Genomic DNA, 15,891 nt, shown 5'->3' on the forward strand with positions numbered 1-15,891 from the left:
TGTGCCACACATCCACCATTTAAAAATAATATACCTACAAAAGTTGCTACCAATTTCATAATATTCATAGTAAAATCCAGTTACTTCCAAGTCTTCTGACTGCAGCTGTCTGGAGACGCCTCCAGCCGACCGTGACTCCGTCCAACTCCCCGCTGGATTAAAGCCCAGCGCAGGTGTCACGTCTGTCCGCAGGACGTCTGACAAGACTGGTTAAAGGAACAGCTCGGAGATCAAACACGATGCACCACAGAGAACTTTGCATTTTGTGTAAGGGGTTTTCTTACAGTATATTGTGCAGGACACACACACAGAACACACACACACACACACACTGTAAATAGAAAAAGAAGAAAGACGAATGCACTACTCCGTTCAGAGGTCAGGCACTACAATACTGAGGAAAGCAGTGTTTGAGTGGATGTTCAGACAGTGTTTGAAATGCTACAACTATCCTTATCCACAGAGACTGTTCAGTATATGTACACTATACATTTTAGAAATGTAAATAAAGACAGAAATGAACACTATACATGTGACAGTAAACCTCCGTATATTTTTACACTTAAACAGAACAGTAGCACTGCTGGACCCCGTAGTCACAAGTAAATGCTGTAAACTTTTGTTTTTTCTTGATTGGCTTGTTCAGTAGTCCATAAAACAATCTTTAGACGTAGTTAAAGCTGTGTGCCATCTCCTTCCGTTTCTTAGAAAAGACTCAAACATAAATATGAAAAATAAATACACATATACAAAAAGCTATACTGCAGTGCTGATGATAAGAAAGAGTCAATGACCTGTTTGATTCCCAGACAAAACGTTGAGCTATTTTCATGAACTAAACAGTATTGCACTTGAAGATACTGATCCATGGAGTGTTTGTCCTTTCACATTGCACATCAGTTTTATTACAGCTCTATACTGATCTAGTGTCACAGGTGAAGAGAAGGCCTCCGACACCAAAGATGAAGTTTGATATGTAGAGAGTAGCACACGTGATTTTCTTTATTTTATTTTTTTGTTTTACTTCAGCAGCTCAGTCCATCGTTTGTCAAAGAATCCTCTCATGTTGTGTCCGGCTCGTCCGATTTCTGAATCGTCCTCATTGTATTTCTCACAGTTGTCAAAAACCAGGTTGACGTCAATGATGAATGTCTCTAAATTTAAGTACCTGCAAAGATTGGAAATGGTTTAATTGTAATTCAGAGGCAGCATTCATATCAGAAATGTAATTGAAATAAAGGATGTATGAACATAAAATACACATAGAAAGCACATGCATCTTAAAAACCAACACTCTAACAACAGTAACACAAACGTACTGGTTATTGGTGAGTTTTTCTCTGATGGTGGAGAAGTCCATGGGCCTCTTGATGACCTTCTTGTACCCGGGTACGGCTTTGTGGTTGACTGGAGTGAGAAAGGGCCACGCGTCCTGATGAGCCTCCAGCTCAGCCAGCAGAACTCTGGAGGAGTGAGCAGTCGACAAAGCTGAACATTTTGCACCACAAATATAATTTGATACGATTTTAATATAGTTTCAAATGTTTGTGAAAAAGCTTGAAACAGATTTTTAAGTGAACAAGGATGATGGTTGTGTACATGTCATCGCAGCTCATCTAACTAGATAACCAACAACAGTCCCCTTACGAAACCACAGTTAAATTCTTTACATCTGTATTTTTATTTGTATCTGCACACGCTCATAAATACCAGTCCTGGTTTTTTTCACGAAGATCCATAAATCATTCTCTTAGAAATTAACAAAATGTTGCAAAACACCCTCTCTTGCAATGTTAAAGTAAAAAAAAAAAAAATCCACAACATCCACCACAAAATCTAATCTGATGGGTTCCTCCTTGGGTCACGTCCCACTCGCCCACTGTTTGCGTTTTTAACAGTGAGATGAGATAAATGTAGTTTTCTATCCATGCAGTGAGAATGCGTTCATACCTACCGGCACATTTCCAGCCCATATGTGTCGTCTTTGGCCAGTTTGGCTTTTTTGGCACAGGACCCAGGGCTGTCAAGCTTGGCCTGGGAGCTGGGCGGACTGTCGTCTCCCTTCCTCTTCTTCAACTCCTTGGTACCTTTCTTTGGCGCGCTGCTGCTGCTGCTGGCAGCCTCCTCTTTGATGGGCTCTCCCACCACAGATGGCTTACTATTTCGTTTTACATCGCTGCCTCTCTTCCCTCCCCCAGCTGTTCGGTTCTGTTGCTTCCTACTCCAGGGGGATTGACCGCTTTCCTGAAAGACGGACATAAAAACGACTGGTGAGGAGCCACGCGCAACATATAACGTGCAGATTTATTAAATGGATGTGGACATGTGGAACAATGAAGATATCATTGGACAGTTGAACAGATTGAGGCTCGTAAATCTGCACTGCTTGTGGACTAGGAGATTTTATTAAATGAAAGACAAGAGAAAAGAGTCTCAGGTTTACCTTTGCAACACAAGTGGGACAGAACCAGTCGCCGTCAGGAACTGTGGTGATCTTAGGTTTGTGGCAGTAGGTGTGGCAGCCTTTATCACAGCCGTCACAAAGTAAGAGCAGTTCTTCATTATCCCCCTTTTGACAACGGTGGCAGTGCTGGAAACAAAAGAAAACACCAACAGTTACAAATTCAAACAAAGACAACGTGTATAAATAAAGAGATTTATGACATATTGAAAGATGCAGATTGTATTTTTATCTGATATTGTTGTTTCCTGGTGATGGTGCATTATAAATTGATGCTAGTGTATTTTTCTTCTTATCATCTGTAGCCTCTATAATTGTTTATCAAAAATAAATAAATCAGTTTTTATTTTGAATGAATTGAAATTAGAAGCCATGCAGTGTGAAAGTATCGTTGTGGAGTGTGAGCTATAAAACTGTTGAGGAGTTGAATTCATGTCCCTGTTAACCAATTCAGTCAATTTGAGGGAAATATGCTCACAGCTTCAGCTTCTCCTCCTGAGCTACGGTGCTGAAGAATGGCCAGAAAACAGTTTTTGCAGAATATTATGATGATCAGTTAAATTGACCATTGACCTTTTGGATAAAACTTGTCATTACTTTTATCGTATTAGACATTTGTCTCAAAATGGGTCACAAACAACACAACGCAGAAGAGGATGGGACAGATGAACGGACGGATAATGCGCAATCATAACGCCTGCAGTTCATGGCTGTCGCTGGCATGGACATAATCAAAACAAATATTTGATAGCGAGAGAAACGAGGCATCACTAACCACTTTCATGATGGAGCGTTCCCAGGCGATGGATTTCTGCAGCTGCTGAATACAGAGCGACAGCTGAGCCGAGCTGCGGACTTCTCCGAGGGCTTTGTGCCACAACCTCATCCCAGGAGTCGCCTCCTCCTCACTGCTTTAGAGGTTACAGAGAGTGAGACTGCAGTATTACTGGACAGCATCACATACACAATCAGTGACTTAAGGGAAATCAGTGAGTAAAGATAAATTGTACATTGCACATTGAGGATGTCGGTACTTTTTCGACTGGGATGCATCATGCATGGTTACAAACTACTTATCAAACAGACACAGGCACAGTGGTATTATTCTGTTTGATTTGAATGTTTATTTCTCTGTAGGTACCTTCGTTCAATGTTCCCCTCCAGCTCTGCCAGCCTCATGACAGCTATATCAAGAGGATTGTAAGGCCGACGCACCACACTGCCAGGGAGTTTCTCCGGGCTGGTTTCTCTTTGCCACTTGTTCTCGGGAGCTGGAGACGAGATGAGCTTGTGCTCTTGATAGACCAGATCCTCCCTCTCTGACTGGGGCTCAGGTTGCATCCAGCCCTGAGGGACACAGTAGTGAAATATGGTGTTTGGTGACACAGTAAAGCACATACTGGAGAAATAGTCTTGAAATTGCATCTAAAATTAATCTGGGATATTTGTATTTGTATGAGCTGTAAGTTGACAAACATGCAGGATACTTTTACCTTGATCTGCAGGCCGGCAGAGACGACTCTCCTCTCCAGAGCCTCCACCTGCTGCAGTAGGCTGATGTCCACCTCCATGGCCTGCTCCTCCACACACCAACTCTCCACTGTTTTCTCACTCACTTCCTGTTTCTCCAGCTCTGCCACATCAAACGCTGCCCCCACAGATACAAACAAACAATACAGCAAATGACTGTCTATGAAAAGCCACATATTTATACATATTAATTTGGGAGCAGGTGACATGAAAAGATCACATAACAGTATGTTTTTTATTAAAGAGAATTAAAGTGAGCAGAGGAGTTGTGGACACACCATCTTTGCTGTTGGCACAGAGCTGGGTCATATACTCCATATGTTTCTGGAACTGTTTCTGTAGGACCTTCTCTCTGATGCCTCGACTGTGGAGCGCCTTCACCAGACTGTGTAGCTCCTGCACGTCTGACACTCGCCACCAACCGTGCAGCATCTCTGCCAACAAAAGAGAGAAGTATTGTTAATTGCTTAATTTTAGCAACATAAGGAAGTTGTAAAGCTGAGTGACAGTCATCACAGCATGTATTCCAGGACTGTCTGGGCAGTGATTATCTTTAGTCCAGCATATTTCACTTGTGCTTACTGGCAGTGAGCCATTCTTACCCTCAGGGATAGGCTGAGGTCTGGGGTAGTCCTGGGTCTTGGCTGCCTCCACAGCAGGGAACAAGGCACAAGGGGGCTTGTCACACAGGGCCTCTGGGGTCTCAAGCTTGTTGACAGTGTTGTTATTCACCAGGAGTAAGACCCTGCTCCCACTACCCTCCGCATGCTGGGAGGACAGATCCAGCACAGGGGGTAGAGAAGTGCCAGGGAAGGGCAGGCTGGGACTTGTCGCTGCACTGGACACGTCACACAGTGTCAGTCCGCTCTGATGAATGCCAGACTTTACTTGCTGGGAGGAAGAATACACACACAATTTTATTCCACTAGCACATACATAATGTATAACACAATCGCTCCAACAAAGATTGGAGTTTCGCGTGGTTTTGCAACATGAGGAAATCCTCTTGTAATATGGAATAATTCTTGCAACACATCATTGTTCTGAAAAAGCACAACATGATTGGAAATAATTGCTGCTGAGATGAAGACAGCATTACTTATCCACCAACCTGAAGGACAGGAGAATGCATGTTATTGATCCCAGCAGGAGCGTTGTAGCCGGCTGTAGCTGGGGGATTAGGGGAGAGGGAGGAGGGGGATTTAGTGCTCATGGTGTGTGGAGAAGAGGAGGAGGCTGGGGGACTGGAGCCAGAGGTGGCCGAGAGCTCATCACAAGGAGAGCGGGGCAGGAGGCTAAACCACTGGCTGCTCTTCTCCATCAGTATCTTAGTGAGCTGATCGTCCTGAAGGACAGACTGGGGGCTGGAGGTTATCCAGGGGCTGCCTTTGAGCTGGGGGGCACACAGCGGATATGGCCCTGAAGTATCTGTTTCATCTGCGAGTCCCTGCAGAGTGGTTGCAGGCGGGGGGCTGTGGGATATTCCTGTCTGAGAGGACGGATGTGAGGGGTAAGATGCAGTGGAAGGGATATTAGCGGAGCTACTGTTCTGGCTGTTGTAAGGATTGATGTTGGAAAATCGAGCCATTTTGGCCACTTCGAGGAGTTTGCTGAGCTTAGATAAGGAGCCAGGTTTCTGGAGGAAGAGATTGAGACTGTCTTTGTCCTGCTGGCTCTCTGGTGTGGCTGTATCTCTGTCTGTGCTCGGTGCTGGGCTGGACTCCACCGCCATCTTAGTCTCTTCCAGCTGCTCCTCCTTTATTCTGATCACCTGAGCCGTTTCCTGTCTCTCCTTCAACTCTTCATAACCTGAGTAACATTTAAAAAATCAGCTCAAAGTGCACAACAAACATAGCAATTCAAATGTATATTTCAGTATAAGTTTTCACCTTCACTGCTCTCCATGCCCTCAACAAAAATGCCGCCACACTCCGGGAGAACCCAGTAACGCCTCTTGTAGCGGTCCTGTCCAATCATCATGGAGCGCTGTGAGTGAGAGGAGTGTAGCAGCTTCTGTCTGATCTGACTCTGTTGCTAAAGAGACAGTAAATAGAGGTAGAATGGGATTTGTTTAATTCATTAAAGAGCTCATCCTGAGAAAAATAAATGTGGGTGAAATTTACCTTGTATGTTTTCTCAATCTGTTTCTCCAGCTCCTCCACACTGGCGGTGTGCACACTGTCGTCCTGGATGAAAAGATCTCATTAGTGTGAGGCCAGTGGACTGACTGACATTAACTATAACAAACGCTTGATTCAGCCGCTGGCAACATTAAAAAAACCATCATGCTGTTACTGACCTCCTCCTCACACATCTCTGCTTTCTTCCCTTTTCTTTCCCCCGGGAATCTTCTTCCTCCTCCTCATCGTCATCTACTCTGGTCCTCGCTGTCGTCATCATCTTCCTCCTCTTCCTCACTGTCTCCTTCTTTCCTCTTGCATTTGCTTCTGGCAGTGGGGATGACAAAGGTGAGGCTGTCATCTCCGCCCACACTGCTGTCTCTCTTCCCTGTCCTCTTGGTGTGGATGCTCCTCAGTCTTTGAACGCAGAAATGTACAGAGGAAAAAATATATATATTAATTTATTCACAAAAAGATTTTTTAAAACTTTGCACAGAACCTTCTGGTAACAACTTGGAAGAAGCATGTACTCACTTGCGGAGCTTTCCCTCTACAGCCCACTTATCCTTCCTCAGGTTGGTCATGTGATCTATGTTCTTGTCGATCTCACTGCAAAGTAACATTGAAAATCATGCTTCAATTCTTAGCATGATACATTTGCAGCACACTGCAGCGGGCAGGAGATGCCTTTCAAAGTGTTGCTGGTACTAATGAAAGATTAATGAAACATAGTTTGATGCAACCTTTTGAAACTATCCATCAGACCATGATTTGTCATATTCATTTTGATACATCTGTTGTTTCATCAAAATTTGAGCCCTCATGAATAAAACAAGTGACTATTTTCCGCTCTCAGGCAAAGAGATTAACTTAAGCTCCAGGCACATGAGAAACACTTGTTTAAACAGTGCAAGCAATCAATTTTACAAAATAAAAATGGCTCATTCAACACAAATTTAACAACACTTCTCCATAATTTTGTTATGTTGTGAATATAAGCAAAAATAAATGAGAAGTGAGATATGAGAGGTTTAGAAGTAACCGGGTCCCTCACCTGATCACAGCTTTACTGCAGCAGAGCTCATTAACAAGGAACGCCAACATGGACGCCTTCTGAGACGGACTGTGGGCCTGAAAAGCTTTAGTCCTGAGACTGAGGGCCAGAGCAGCTGACTCTGTCTGATCACAGTGAGCCTCCATGTAGATCTGCAGGATCTCAGACACATTGTCTCTGTTGATCGCCACATTAGTCAAGTGTTCCCCTAGGCAGGTTTTGCTCTAAAAGAAAAAATATTGATAAGTTCAGTCAGTGTGTTTAACAAATGTTTCTTCACCTACTTAGCGTGAAGAATAAGTATTTTTGTATACTACAGTGTCAAACAGAACAGGAACAGAAACCTAAAGTGTGTTCTGACTGGTTAGCAGAGAAGAGGCAGTCTGCTAGTAAAAAACAAAACAATGTCAGCTCAGCTGTTGTGCTGTTGCCAACATGTACTTATACAGAATGTATTAAATTAAAGTGTCCCTGCTGTCAGTTCTTCCTTAAATATATTGAATAAAAACAAAACTCTACTTTTGTACTACTGCAGTGGTTCTGCATCAGCTACAGAAATGGTGAAAGTCAATGTCCAAAGCAATTAAATGTGACACCTGTAAAAAGTCATGTCTGATCAGTATGAATGTGTGTGCATAAAAACATGATTAACAAATCATTTACAATTCAACAACTGTATAAATACCACACTGACACTGACAGACTCACCCTGTGACCTGCAGGTATACCAGGATCACGCACGGCTGAAGAAACCATGCTCACCAGCAGGTCTTGCACTTTTCCCATACTGCCCCTGGTGTTAAGTAAACCCTCTTGAAGGACACTTAAGTTGAGGTTGTTTAAATTCATGTCTAATCCCAGGACCTTTCCAAAGCTGTGCACAAACTGCAGCACCATCAGGCAGTCAGAGAAGGTGCTTCCTGGCAAGACCAGACCAGGGATGGGTGATAACTCTGGAAGACACTGAAGAAAAAATTAAAAAATAAAGATCAATGTTATATTGTACTTTAAAATGATTTGTGAACCTATCTGACCCAAGTGTTTCTTGTTTCAGACTATTTAGCTAAAATGTGTTATAAATACAAGTCCACAATATATAGATTACAAGTATCTGATCAGTAGAACCTGTTATGCTTTCAGTAGCCACTTGGTGGCAGTACTTTGACTTATACCTGCTCTCTTTAATCAAACATAGATGCTTTCAGTGATATTAAGCATCTATTTTTGTATGTGACAGTAAAACAATGAAACCATAAATGTGTCAAAGCATCTAATCTTCATGCCTATAGCTCGGACAGTGATTATACTGATTAATTTCCTATTTAAAAAAACATCAACACATGCCTGGTGGAAATTGTAATCTCTCCACATACATGTATTCCACAGATGGAGACTATCTGTGGTAATATGTACGGACTCTGATGTACGGAGACTCTGATTTACATGTGCCAACAGCTCCACAGTGCGTGAATACCTTAAGATCTGCTAAACACATGTCTTCGTTTGGCTTCTTTAGCTCCTTTGCTTTTTCCAGTTCCAGTCGTCTGAGCTCGAGTTTCCTCTCCTTGTTTAACCGTTTCTCATCCTTCTTCTCTTTCTTCAGACGCTCTTTCTCCTGCAGCCAAGAGATCGTATTATTCCCGATGATATTGATATAAAAACACAAACTAGGTCCTCAATTACCACAGTGTTGACTCATCAAAAAACGAAAATTTCACAGAGATTTAAAACTAGTGAGGAAACATCTGTGTGAATCAGCAGATACGCACCTCTGCCTTCTTACGAGTCTCCACAGCCTTCATGAGCATCATGTGCTGCCTGCGTCTTTCTCTCTCCTAACCGAGCACAGACACATTATTTTCTTTCCTAATCACAGTCTCTATTATACTATGAAGACAAGGGTCACAGATGGAACACAATATGGAACACTTGACATGCACAGAAGAAGCGTCTGCATAGGTCACACTGTCACAATGATGTCATAATCAACATGCTGCATATTGCACAGTAGTTTTAAGTGCAAAGACAAACACGACATTTAAAGCAAATGGAACATAGTGATTAATAAAAAGCAAACGAGGGTAGTGATGCACACAGAAAGCATAAACTCAAAGTTACAAACAGCCATTATTAATCTGTCAAGTAGCAGACTGAAAGCTGGTACAGGCCAAGAGTTTCAGAACAGCAAGCAAAAGAATGAGTGCATTTCTAATCAACAATGATAGAATTTAAATGATTAAATTGTATATCTGATTTATTTATTGTGAAAAGCTTTATATATGACTACCACACTCATAGCTGCTAAACTCTCCCCACAAACTAGATACATCACTGTATATTGACTTTTCCAAATGGGACAATAGATAAGTCGTGCTCACATGCTGTGGTGAAAAAGGTATTTCATCCAAAACAGAATTTAATAAGTTGTCAGTATTCTTTAAGTGTATCAGAAATCTTCTCATCCTTGTATAAATTCTGTGCAGTCCAGCCTTTTTCGATCATATTGTGGACATAATGGATGTGTTTTCCCTGAGAGACAAATAGCGCGGATGTATGCAGTGCCCTGATCTGGAAAAGCCATGCAGAGGGATGTAGTATGACTGCAACCAAACACTACACGCAACACACTGCTGGGATGGCAACCAATTATCACAACACATTCACAATATGTTGTTAAATGTACAGAAACAAACATACCCATACCATATCTAGTCTATGCCTCTCCAACTCCTGGTAGGAAGAGTTGGCAAAGTATTAGGAGATAGAAAAATCACAGGAGAAAATCAATGCAAGAAAAATCCAACCTATAGTTAAAAATATACCAAAGAACCCCAAATTAATTAATAATATTTTAAAATGATATATTGTGCGTTAATTAGTTAGAGACCATCTTCAAGTTATTCAAATCATTTGAGGGGAAAACACCCACCTGGTGCTTCAGTATAACAGCTTGCAGTCTTTGCATCTCCTTATCCTTTGGGAAAAAGAACAGATAATTTAGAAACCAAAATATATTTCAAACTAATTCTTATATTATATACATCATTTTAAAAGCACACAGAAATGTTTGGCCTTCTCATCCCATCCAGCAGCACCATGGAAAATGTTTCAGGTATCTCGGCTTTGCTGGTTGAGCTAATATGAAAATGAAAAACGCCCTAATTTTAGAGATGTATGTAGAATGCAAGAAGGTGGTCCCGCCTCTTTTAATCATAGTCATAAACCAAGGTAAGGAAAATCTGCTTTGCACTAACAAATAGAACAAAAGTTCACGTTCAGGTTACTGTATTTGTACCCACAAGTAGATTTGATTTGCAATCTAAGAAAGAGACATCTGTTTGACAGACATCTTACAAACAGAACAGACAGGACAGAACAAAGCATAATAAACCATAACAATAAAACATTATAAATAATAAAATAGAATTATAGTAAGAGTCCATTAACCAGGACTAAGAAGGCATAATAAATACATAATAAATGGGGCCAAAACATTACAGGGCTGACAAGGCAGAGTCGGTAAGATGTGACACCAGAAGCAACAGTGAAAAAAACACAATTTGCTCATAAATATCAGTTATTGACCTTGTTTCGTTTCTCAGCCTCCAATATTCTGGCATTGGCTGCTTCTTGTTTTTTCTTTCTTTTAGCCTGTGAATGCAAAAAGGTCAAGAAACAGAGTTGACTCATACACTCATTCAATAAGTTGTATGTCCAGGACAGAAAAGATAAATTAACATTTAACCGGGGCAGCAATGTTTGATTAATGAATCAACAGATAATTCCCTCAATTAGCGGTATAACGTGAAACATACGTGAAAAAAACAAAATACTTGAATGGAATACTTAAGTGTTATACTTAATAATTTGTATAATTTTGGTATTAGTTTGCTTAATGATGTCAATAGAAAATATTCCACACAAATCTAAATAGAGCCAGTGTCTCACTGGTAATATCAGATCTAACATATTGACACGCGGAGTGAAGAGATGATTATTTCCTCCCATTAAGACTCAAAGACAAAATGGCAGCCGCAGCGCAGTTATTATGAAACACCAGCAGGCAGTAAGAATAAATTAAGCAACATTTTAATCAGTAATTATAGCCCCCAATGAAATCCTGTTAAGAGCCACTTGCCATGTGTGTCAACTGAAATTTGATTTTTAAAGCTAAAATACTTCACAGCTTCTATTAGTGAGAGAATGCAAAATAGGAATTTCACCTAGCCATGGTAAACGCAGGGCCACCTCTTACTTAATGAAATACTGTATTTTGTATTAAGCTCCATCACGGTCTGAGGAGATTTTCATATTCAATGGCACTTTTGCAAAAAACCAATTAAGCATTAGTCTCATGTACTCACTGGATGTGACCAAAAGTGGGACGATATAATTTAGGAATAGCCTTTGGTTGGCTTAAAAAAATAAAAATCCTATCAACAGCAGAAAGGAAGTGTTTTAGAATGTTTCTGCAATAACTTTCAGGACCAACCTCAAGAATTTGCTGTGCACGGAGTTCTTTCTCCATTCGAATTTGCTGAATGCGCTTGATCTTCTCCTGGTAAAAGGATGAGGGCAAGATCAAATGAATTAACTGTTAAGTCATGCATGTTATAGAGAGGCAGAGGGGAGCAGGGTGTGGGGTGAGGAAGCACAGTGGGTCTATGCAAATGAGGAAGGTGCAGCATTTTGAAGGATAGCAACTTCCTTGTGGAATTTCAGAGCAATTCAACTGTTTTTCAATTTAAAACCTTGAAAGTGCACAAATTCAGGAAAAAGCAACAGAGCAGAGTGGCAGCTGATAGTTAGGAAGATCTGCACGGAAAATTAAACACAGCATGCAAAGAAAAAATCCTTACTTGCTGTTTGAGAATCTTCATCTGCTCTCTCTTTTTCCGCCTCTCCTCAGCAGCAATTATTGCTGGAAAACACAAACACGTTAGGTTCACACACAGAATCTGATCCAATGTTAGAGAAGAGTCTGACGAGACTGTGGCTGTTTACCTCGTTGCCTCCTTGCCTCCTTGGCTGCTTGTGCCATGGCCTGCTTCTCTAGTTTTCTCATCATTTTGATCTGAGCTGCCTGTCGAGCTATTTCTGAAACATGATGGGATATAAACTATGAAATCACACGCCAAAGAGAATTGAAATGATTAGTAAAATATTGACCTGCAGACAACCCCAAAGTCCTGATTTCCAGAGAAAAAGCCTGGAGCAACCCTTACAACTTCATTTTGTGGGGCTGACACCAAAACATCCACCACTGATATTGTTTGAAAATTGTTTTGGAAGTAAACTCTATTCTAGCTGAGCTATCTTAAAGTGATCTCACATATATGTGCAGGTGGCCAAATATCCTCCACATTTCAAAGATGTACACTGACCTTGAGCCTCCAGTTTGCGGAGCAACTTGGCATTATTGACGTCTTGGAAGTTATTTTCTCCAACATTTAGAGGATGATTCTTCCATTGTTGGCCCCCAGCGCCATCACCTGATGGCTGGTGCTCAGACTTCAAGCGGCGGCTGCGGCGGCCATCCATCGCTATGATACTGGGAGTGATCTCCTCCTCAGCCAGTAAGAACCACTGTGGACCCTGATAAATATTACAGAGAAGAAGGAAGGATTAAAGAAAATGAAAGGAAAAGATGGTCAGACTGACTTGTACTGATTGCTTTAGTTAACAAAAGCAAGATTTATCATAAATGAATTTTGATAGATATGTCTCAACAAATATACAAATTGTTATGCTTCATACCTGCGACTATGTGGGTATATCGGCTCAATTTCTCTCAAACAGAAGGTTTTCGTTGGAGTAATGTTTCTATCAGACCTCACACAAAATTTTACATTTAATTTATGTATTTTGTAGTTATGTTGTGTAAAATAAATAAAAGTGAACACACTAAATGTGAATTCTAGATATTGAGGACAACATGATCAAAGGTCATGTAACAATAGGTCTATTAGAAACACAAGAAACATTTACCTCTGGTCCTTCTCTGGCTTCATAGAAGTCACCAACTTTAATTTTTGTACTAAAGCTGAAGTTATCCCGTGAGATTTCAGTTATTCCATTCCGCACTAAGTACTGCAGACAAAAGAATTATGCATTATAATTAAAGCATGGGAAGAACTCTGAGCTATATAACTGGTAAAATGTTGTGATTTCCACTGGTGTGTGATTACATAAAGCTGCAGTGAGTATGTGCCATGGTTTAAGGTTTTATATTTATGTATTTTCCATAAATTGTTGGTTCACCTTCATTACATCAGGATACTGACGCAGTTTCTTCCCGCATGGTGCAAAGTAAGCAACCTCCCCTTGAAGTCGACCTGCCACACTCCTGATCCGAGTCTCTCTCTGCCACCTGAACAAACACAATTGCAAACCAAGTACCACATATTTAATATGAAATCAATACCATTATAATGTTGTTTCAGCTGTATTCAGTCATCATTAATATATATATATATTCAAAGAGAAAGGTTTCTTACAATAGTTATTTCCTGCAATTGAATAATGGTGTTCAGGGTCAGAACTGGGGCAGATACATATTCTCTCATTCAAACCAGCAGGGAAACAAGGAGGAAAATGTTGTAATGGATGACTGTACAGCTGTGTACTCCTAGATGGACATGAGCCAAGAGGGGCAACCCCTCAGTCCCCAGGAGATCAACTGGAGAGCAGCCATGACTTAGGAAAAAAACACATGTAGTCTGTTATCCCAGACAGAAATAGGGGCTGAAATACAGTCCAGCGGCCTGTTTCCTGTGAACCTGCTGATGAAAAACATCCCCATCAGATGAAAGGTTGCTCTGATCCCATGCTGCAGAATTTGCGGGCAGGGAGCAGCTAATGTTGCATGTCTGTGTTGAGACTGGATGCAATTAACCCCTTGAGTCGAACGGCTGGGCCTCATTTCATTTCCGGACCACTGTGACCTTCAGCCTAAGACTGGGTTAGTAAGGCCCCTTAAAGGAAGGTATGGAGAGTTTTTGTGGTCTGCTCATACTCGAAAAACTCAGAAATTCCACTGCGATCAAATCTAGAACCCTAATAATGATTTTTTTAAACATTACTTATTAGCCTGGGAAAATTGAGCGTGATTACTTCTTTTGTGCCCAGTCTCATATTTACCCACATTTACATTGGGGAGTGGAAAATTAACCAGGAGCACAATGATAGCATTTGATGAGAGAATATAGTAATTTCCTATAGATTTGTGTGTGTGTCGAAATTTTACTCAATTGTTTATTGCATGTAAAAAAAACCACAAACAGGGAGGCAGCCCCACAAAGAAAAGTTGGCCATAGGCGACCTTTTAGAAAAGGCCACTAGTCAGCCCTCAGTGAGCTGACATTTAACCATAAGACCAATAGCAGAAACACAAACAGTGCAGCAAGTATGACAGCAGGAAGGAAAAACGGGACGCGGTCAGACCATCCAAACAATGTTTGTTTCATTTAACATGAATTTCATGCACAACAGCTCACCCAAACTCAAGAGGTGACTTCAGAACTCTCTCATCTGTCACTCTCCTCCTCTTCCCTGATCCTAAAAACAGGAGACATGACTCAGCACCTTCAACCTGAGCAAACGACACTACACAAAAAAAGGAAAAGAGCCACACTACTGAAAATCTATAACATCCCACAAAAGGAGACACTGATAGACAGACCAGTCTGTTCTGGATAGTTTTTTTTTTATGCATGAATTGCACAATTCACTTCCCATAATTTCACCTAAATGACCATGTGATCCAGGGCAGTGGAATTTAGAAATACCATACATATATACACATCAATAAAAATACCTTTTTATACATTAGAGAAGTGCAAACAAGTTTATAAATGTCTCTATGTTCATCAAGAGTGATTCACTGCATATAGATGCTATTACTAAAAAGAACGACTAAATGGAACAAAAAATAAACTATCTCATTTTAGAAAAGTCACAATGTTCTCTGTTAGGAACAAAACATGCTCCATGACTCATCCAGTATCAGATTCAAAAAGCATCTGCCTGGGATATAAAAACAAAAGCTGCTGGAGATAAAACAATGATGTAACAAATTTCTTCCATAGAGCTCATTTTAACCTGGAACTAGTAAGATAGATACTGTACATATATGTTTTCATACAAAAAAAATAAGTATCATTTTGCAAGAGGTAGGGAGACAAAAAGTGTGTGTGGGGGGGGGGGGAATAAACATTGTGAGAAATCAATGCTGTCCTGAAGCAGAGATTTAACGATCTTAGTCAACTGTAATTTCAAGCTGTATTGTAGTTTATGGGTGTATTTGTTACCTGGCAGTGTGGTAAGTGTGAAGGATGAGGACGGGGTGCTGTGGTTGCTCAGAGCTCCTGAGCTGCTCAGTCTGTTGGGGGTGAGCAGACTACTGGATAAACTAGGTGGCGTGATGACCTGCAGGTTGAGCAGGGAGCAGTTGGCTGAGAGGCTCGAGGACGACTTGCGAGCTGACAGCGGCGCTTTCGCTGGTTTCAGGGGAGTGCTTTCTGCATCGCTATCTGCTTCAGTCTCAGCGCGCTCTTTCATGTCATCCTCTGAGCCGTCAGAGTCGCTCTCCAGATTGCTCTCTGACTCTGCGGGGAATTCCAGTGTGACAGATGAAAAACAAGTGAAAGAGCAGAAATAAATCCTAATTAGCATTCTTCAAACAACCAAACCATCCAGAGCACTGGTAATTTATCAAAGATGCCTCA

General features: G+C 41.1%; 1 protein-coding gene across 1 annotated transcript in view; it reads right to left on the reverse strand.

Annotated features, from left to right (window-relative positions):
* Positions 1 to 255: 255 nt before the first annotated feature.
* Positions 256 to 15,891, reverse strand: part of LOC117755342 (bromodomain adjacent to zinc finger domain protein 2B) — a 45,473-nt gene continuing 29,837 nt past the window's right edge. Inside the window, 32 exon segments of the mRNA XM_034575052.1 lie at positions 256 to 1,168; positions 1,320 to 1,463; positions 1,955 to 2,244; positions 2,444 to 2,590; positions 3,237 to 3,372; positions 3,603 to 3,808; positions 3,955 to 4,109; positions 4,270 to 4,425; positions 4,594 to 4,882; positions 5,103 to 5,423; positions 5,676 to 5,800; positions 5,881 to 6,025; positions 6,115 to 6,177; positions 6,291 to 6,332; positions 6,335 to 6,364; positions 6,366 to 6,528; positions 6,646 to 6,720; positions 7,166 to 7,389; positions 7,874 to 8,128; positions 8,640 to 8,780; positions 8,935 to 9,000; positions 9,869 to 9,895; positions 10,095 to 10,139; positions 10,751 to 10,816; positions 11,658 to 11,723; positions 12,025 to 12,086; positions 12,170 to 12,262; positions 12,550 to 12,760; positions 13,154 to 13,255; positions 13,427 to 13,535; positions 14,662 to 14,722; positions 15,475 to 15,771. Of these exon segments, the coding sequence (XP_034430943.1) occupies positions 1,021 to 1,168; positions 1,320 to 1,463; positions 1,955 to 2,244; positions 2,444 to 2,590; positions 3,237 to 3,372; positions 3,603 to 3,808; positions 3,955 to 4,109; positions 4,270 to 4,425; positions 4,594 to 4,882; positions 5,103 to 5,423; positions 5,676 to 5,800; positions 5,881 to 6,025; positions 6,115 to 6,177; positions 6,291 to 6,332; positions 6,335 to 6,364; positions 6,366 to 6,528; positions 6,646 to 6,720; positions 7,166 to 7,389; positions 7,874 to 8,128; positions 8,640 to 8,780; positions 8,935 to 9,000; positions 9,869 to 9,895; positions 10,095 to 10,139; positions 10,751 to 10,816; positions 11,658 to 11,723; positions 12,025 to 12,086; positions 12,170 to 12,262; positions 12,550 to 12,760; positions 13,154 to 13,255; positions 13,427 to 13,535; positions 14,662 to 14,722; positions 15,475 to 15,771 (4,460 nt within the window). The 3' untranslated portion in view covers positions 256 to 1,020.

Source organism: Hippoglossus hippoglossus, chromosome 21 (genome assembly GCF_009819705.1).
Source record: "Hippoglossus hippoglossus isolate fHipHip1 chromosome 21, fHipHip1.pri, whole genome shotgun sequence".
Lineage (NCBI taxonomy): Eukaryota > Metazoa > Chordata > Actinopteri > Pleuronectiformes > Pleuronectidae > Hippoglossus > Hippoglossus hippoglossus.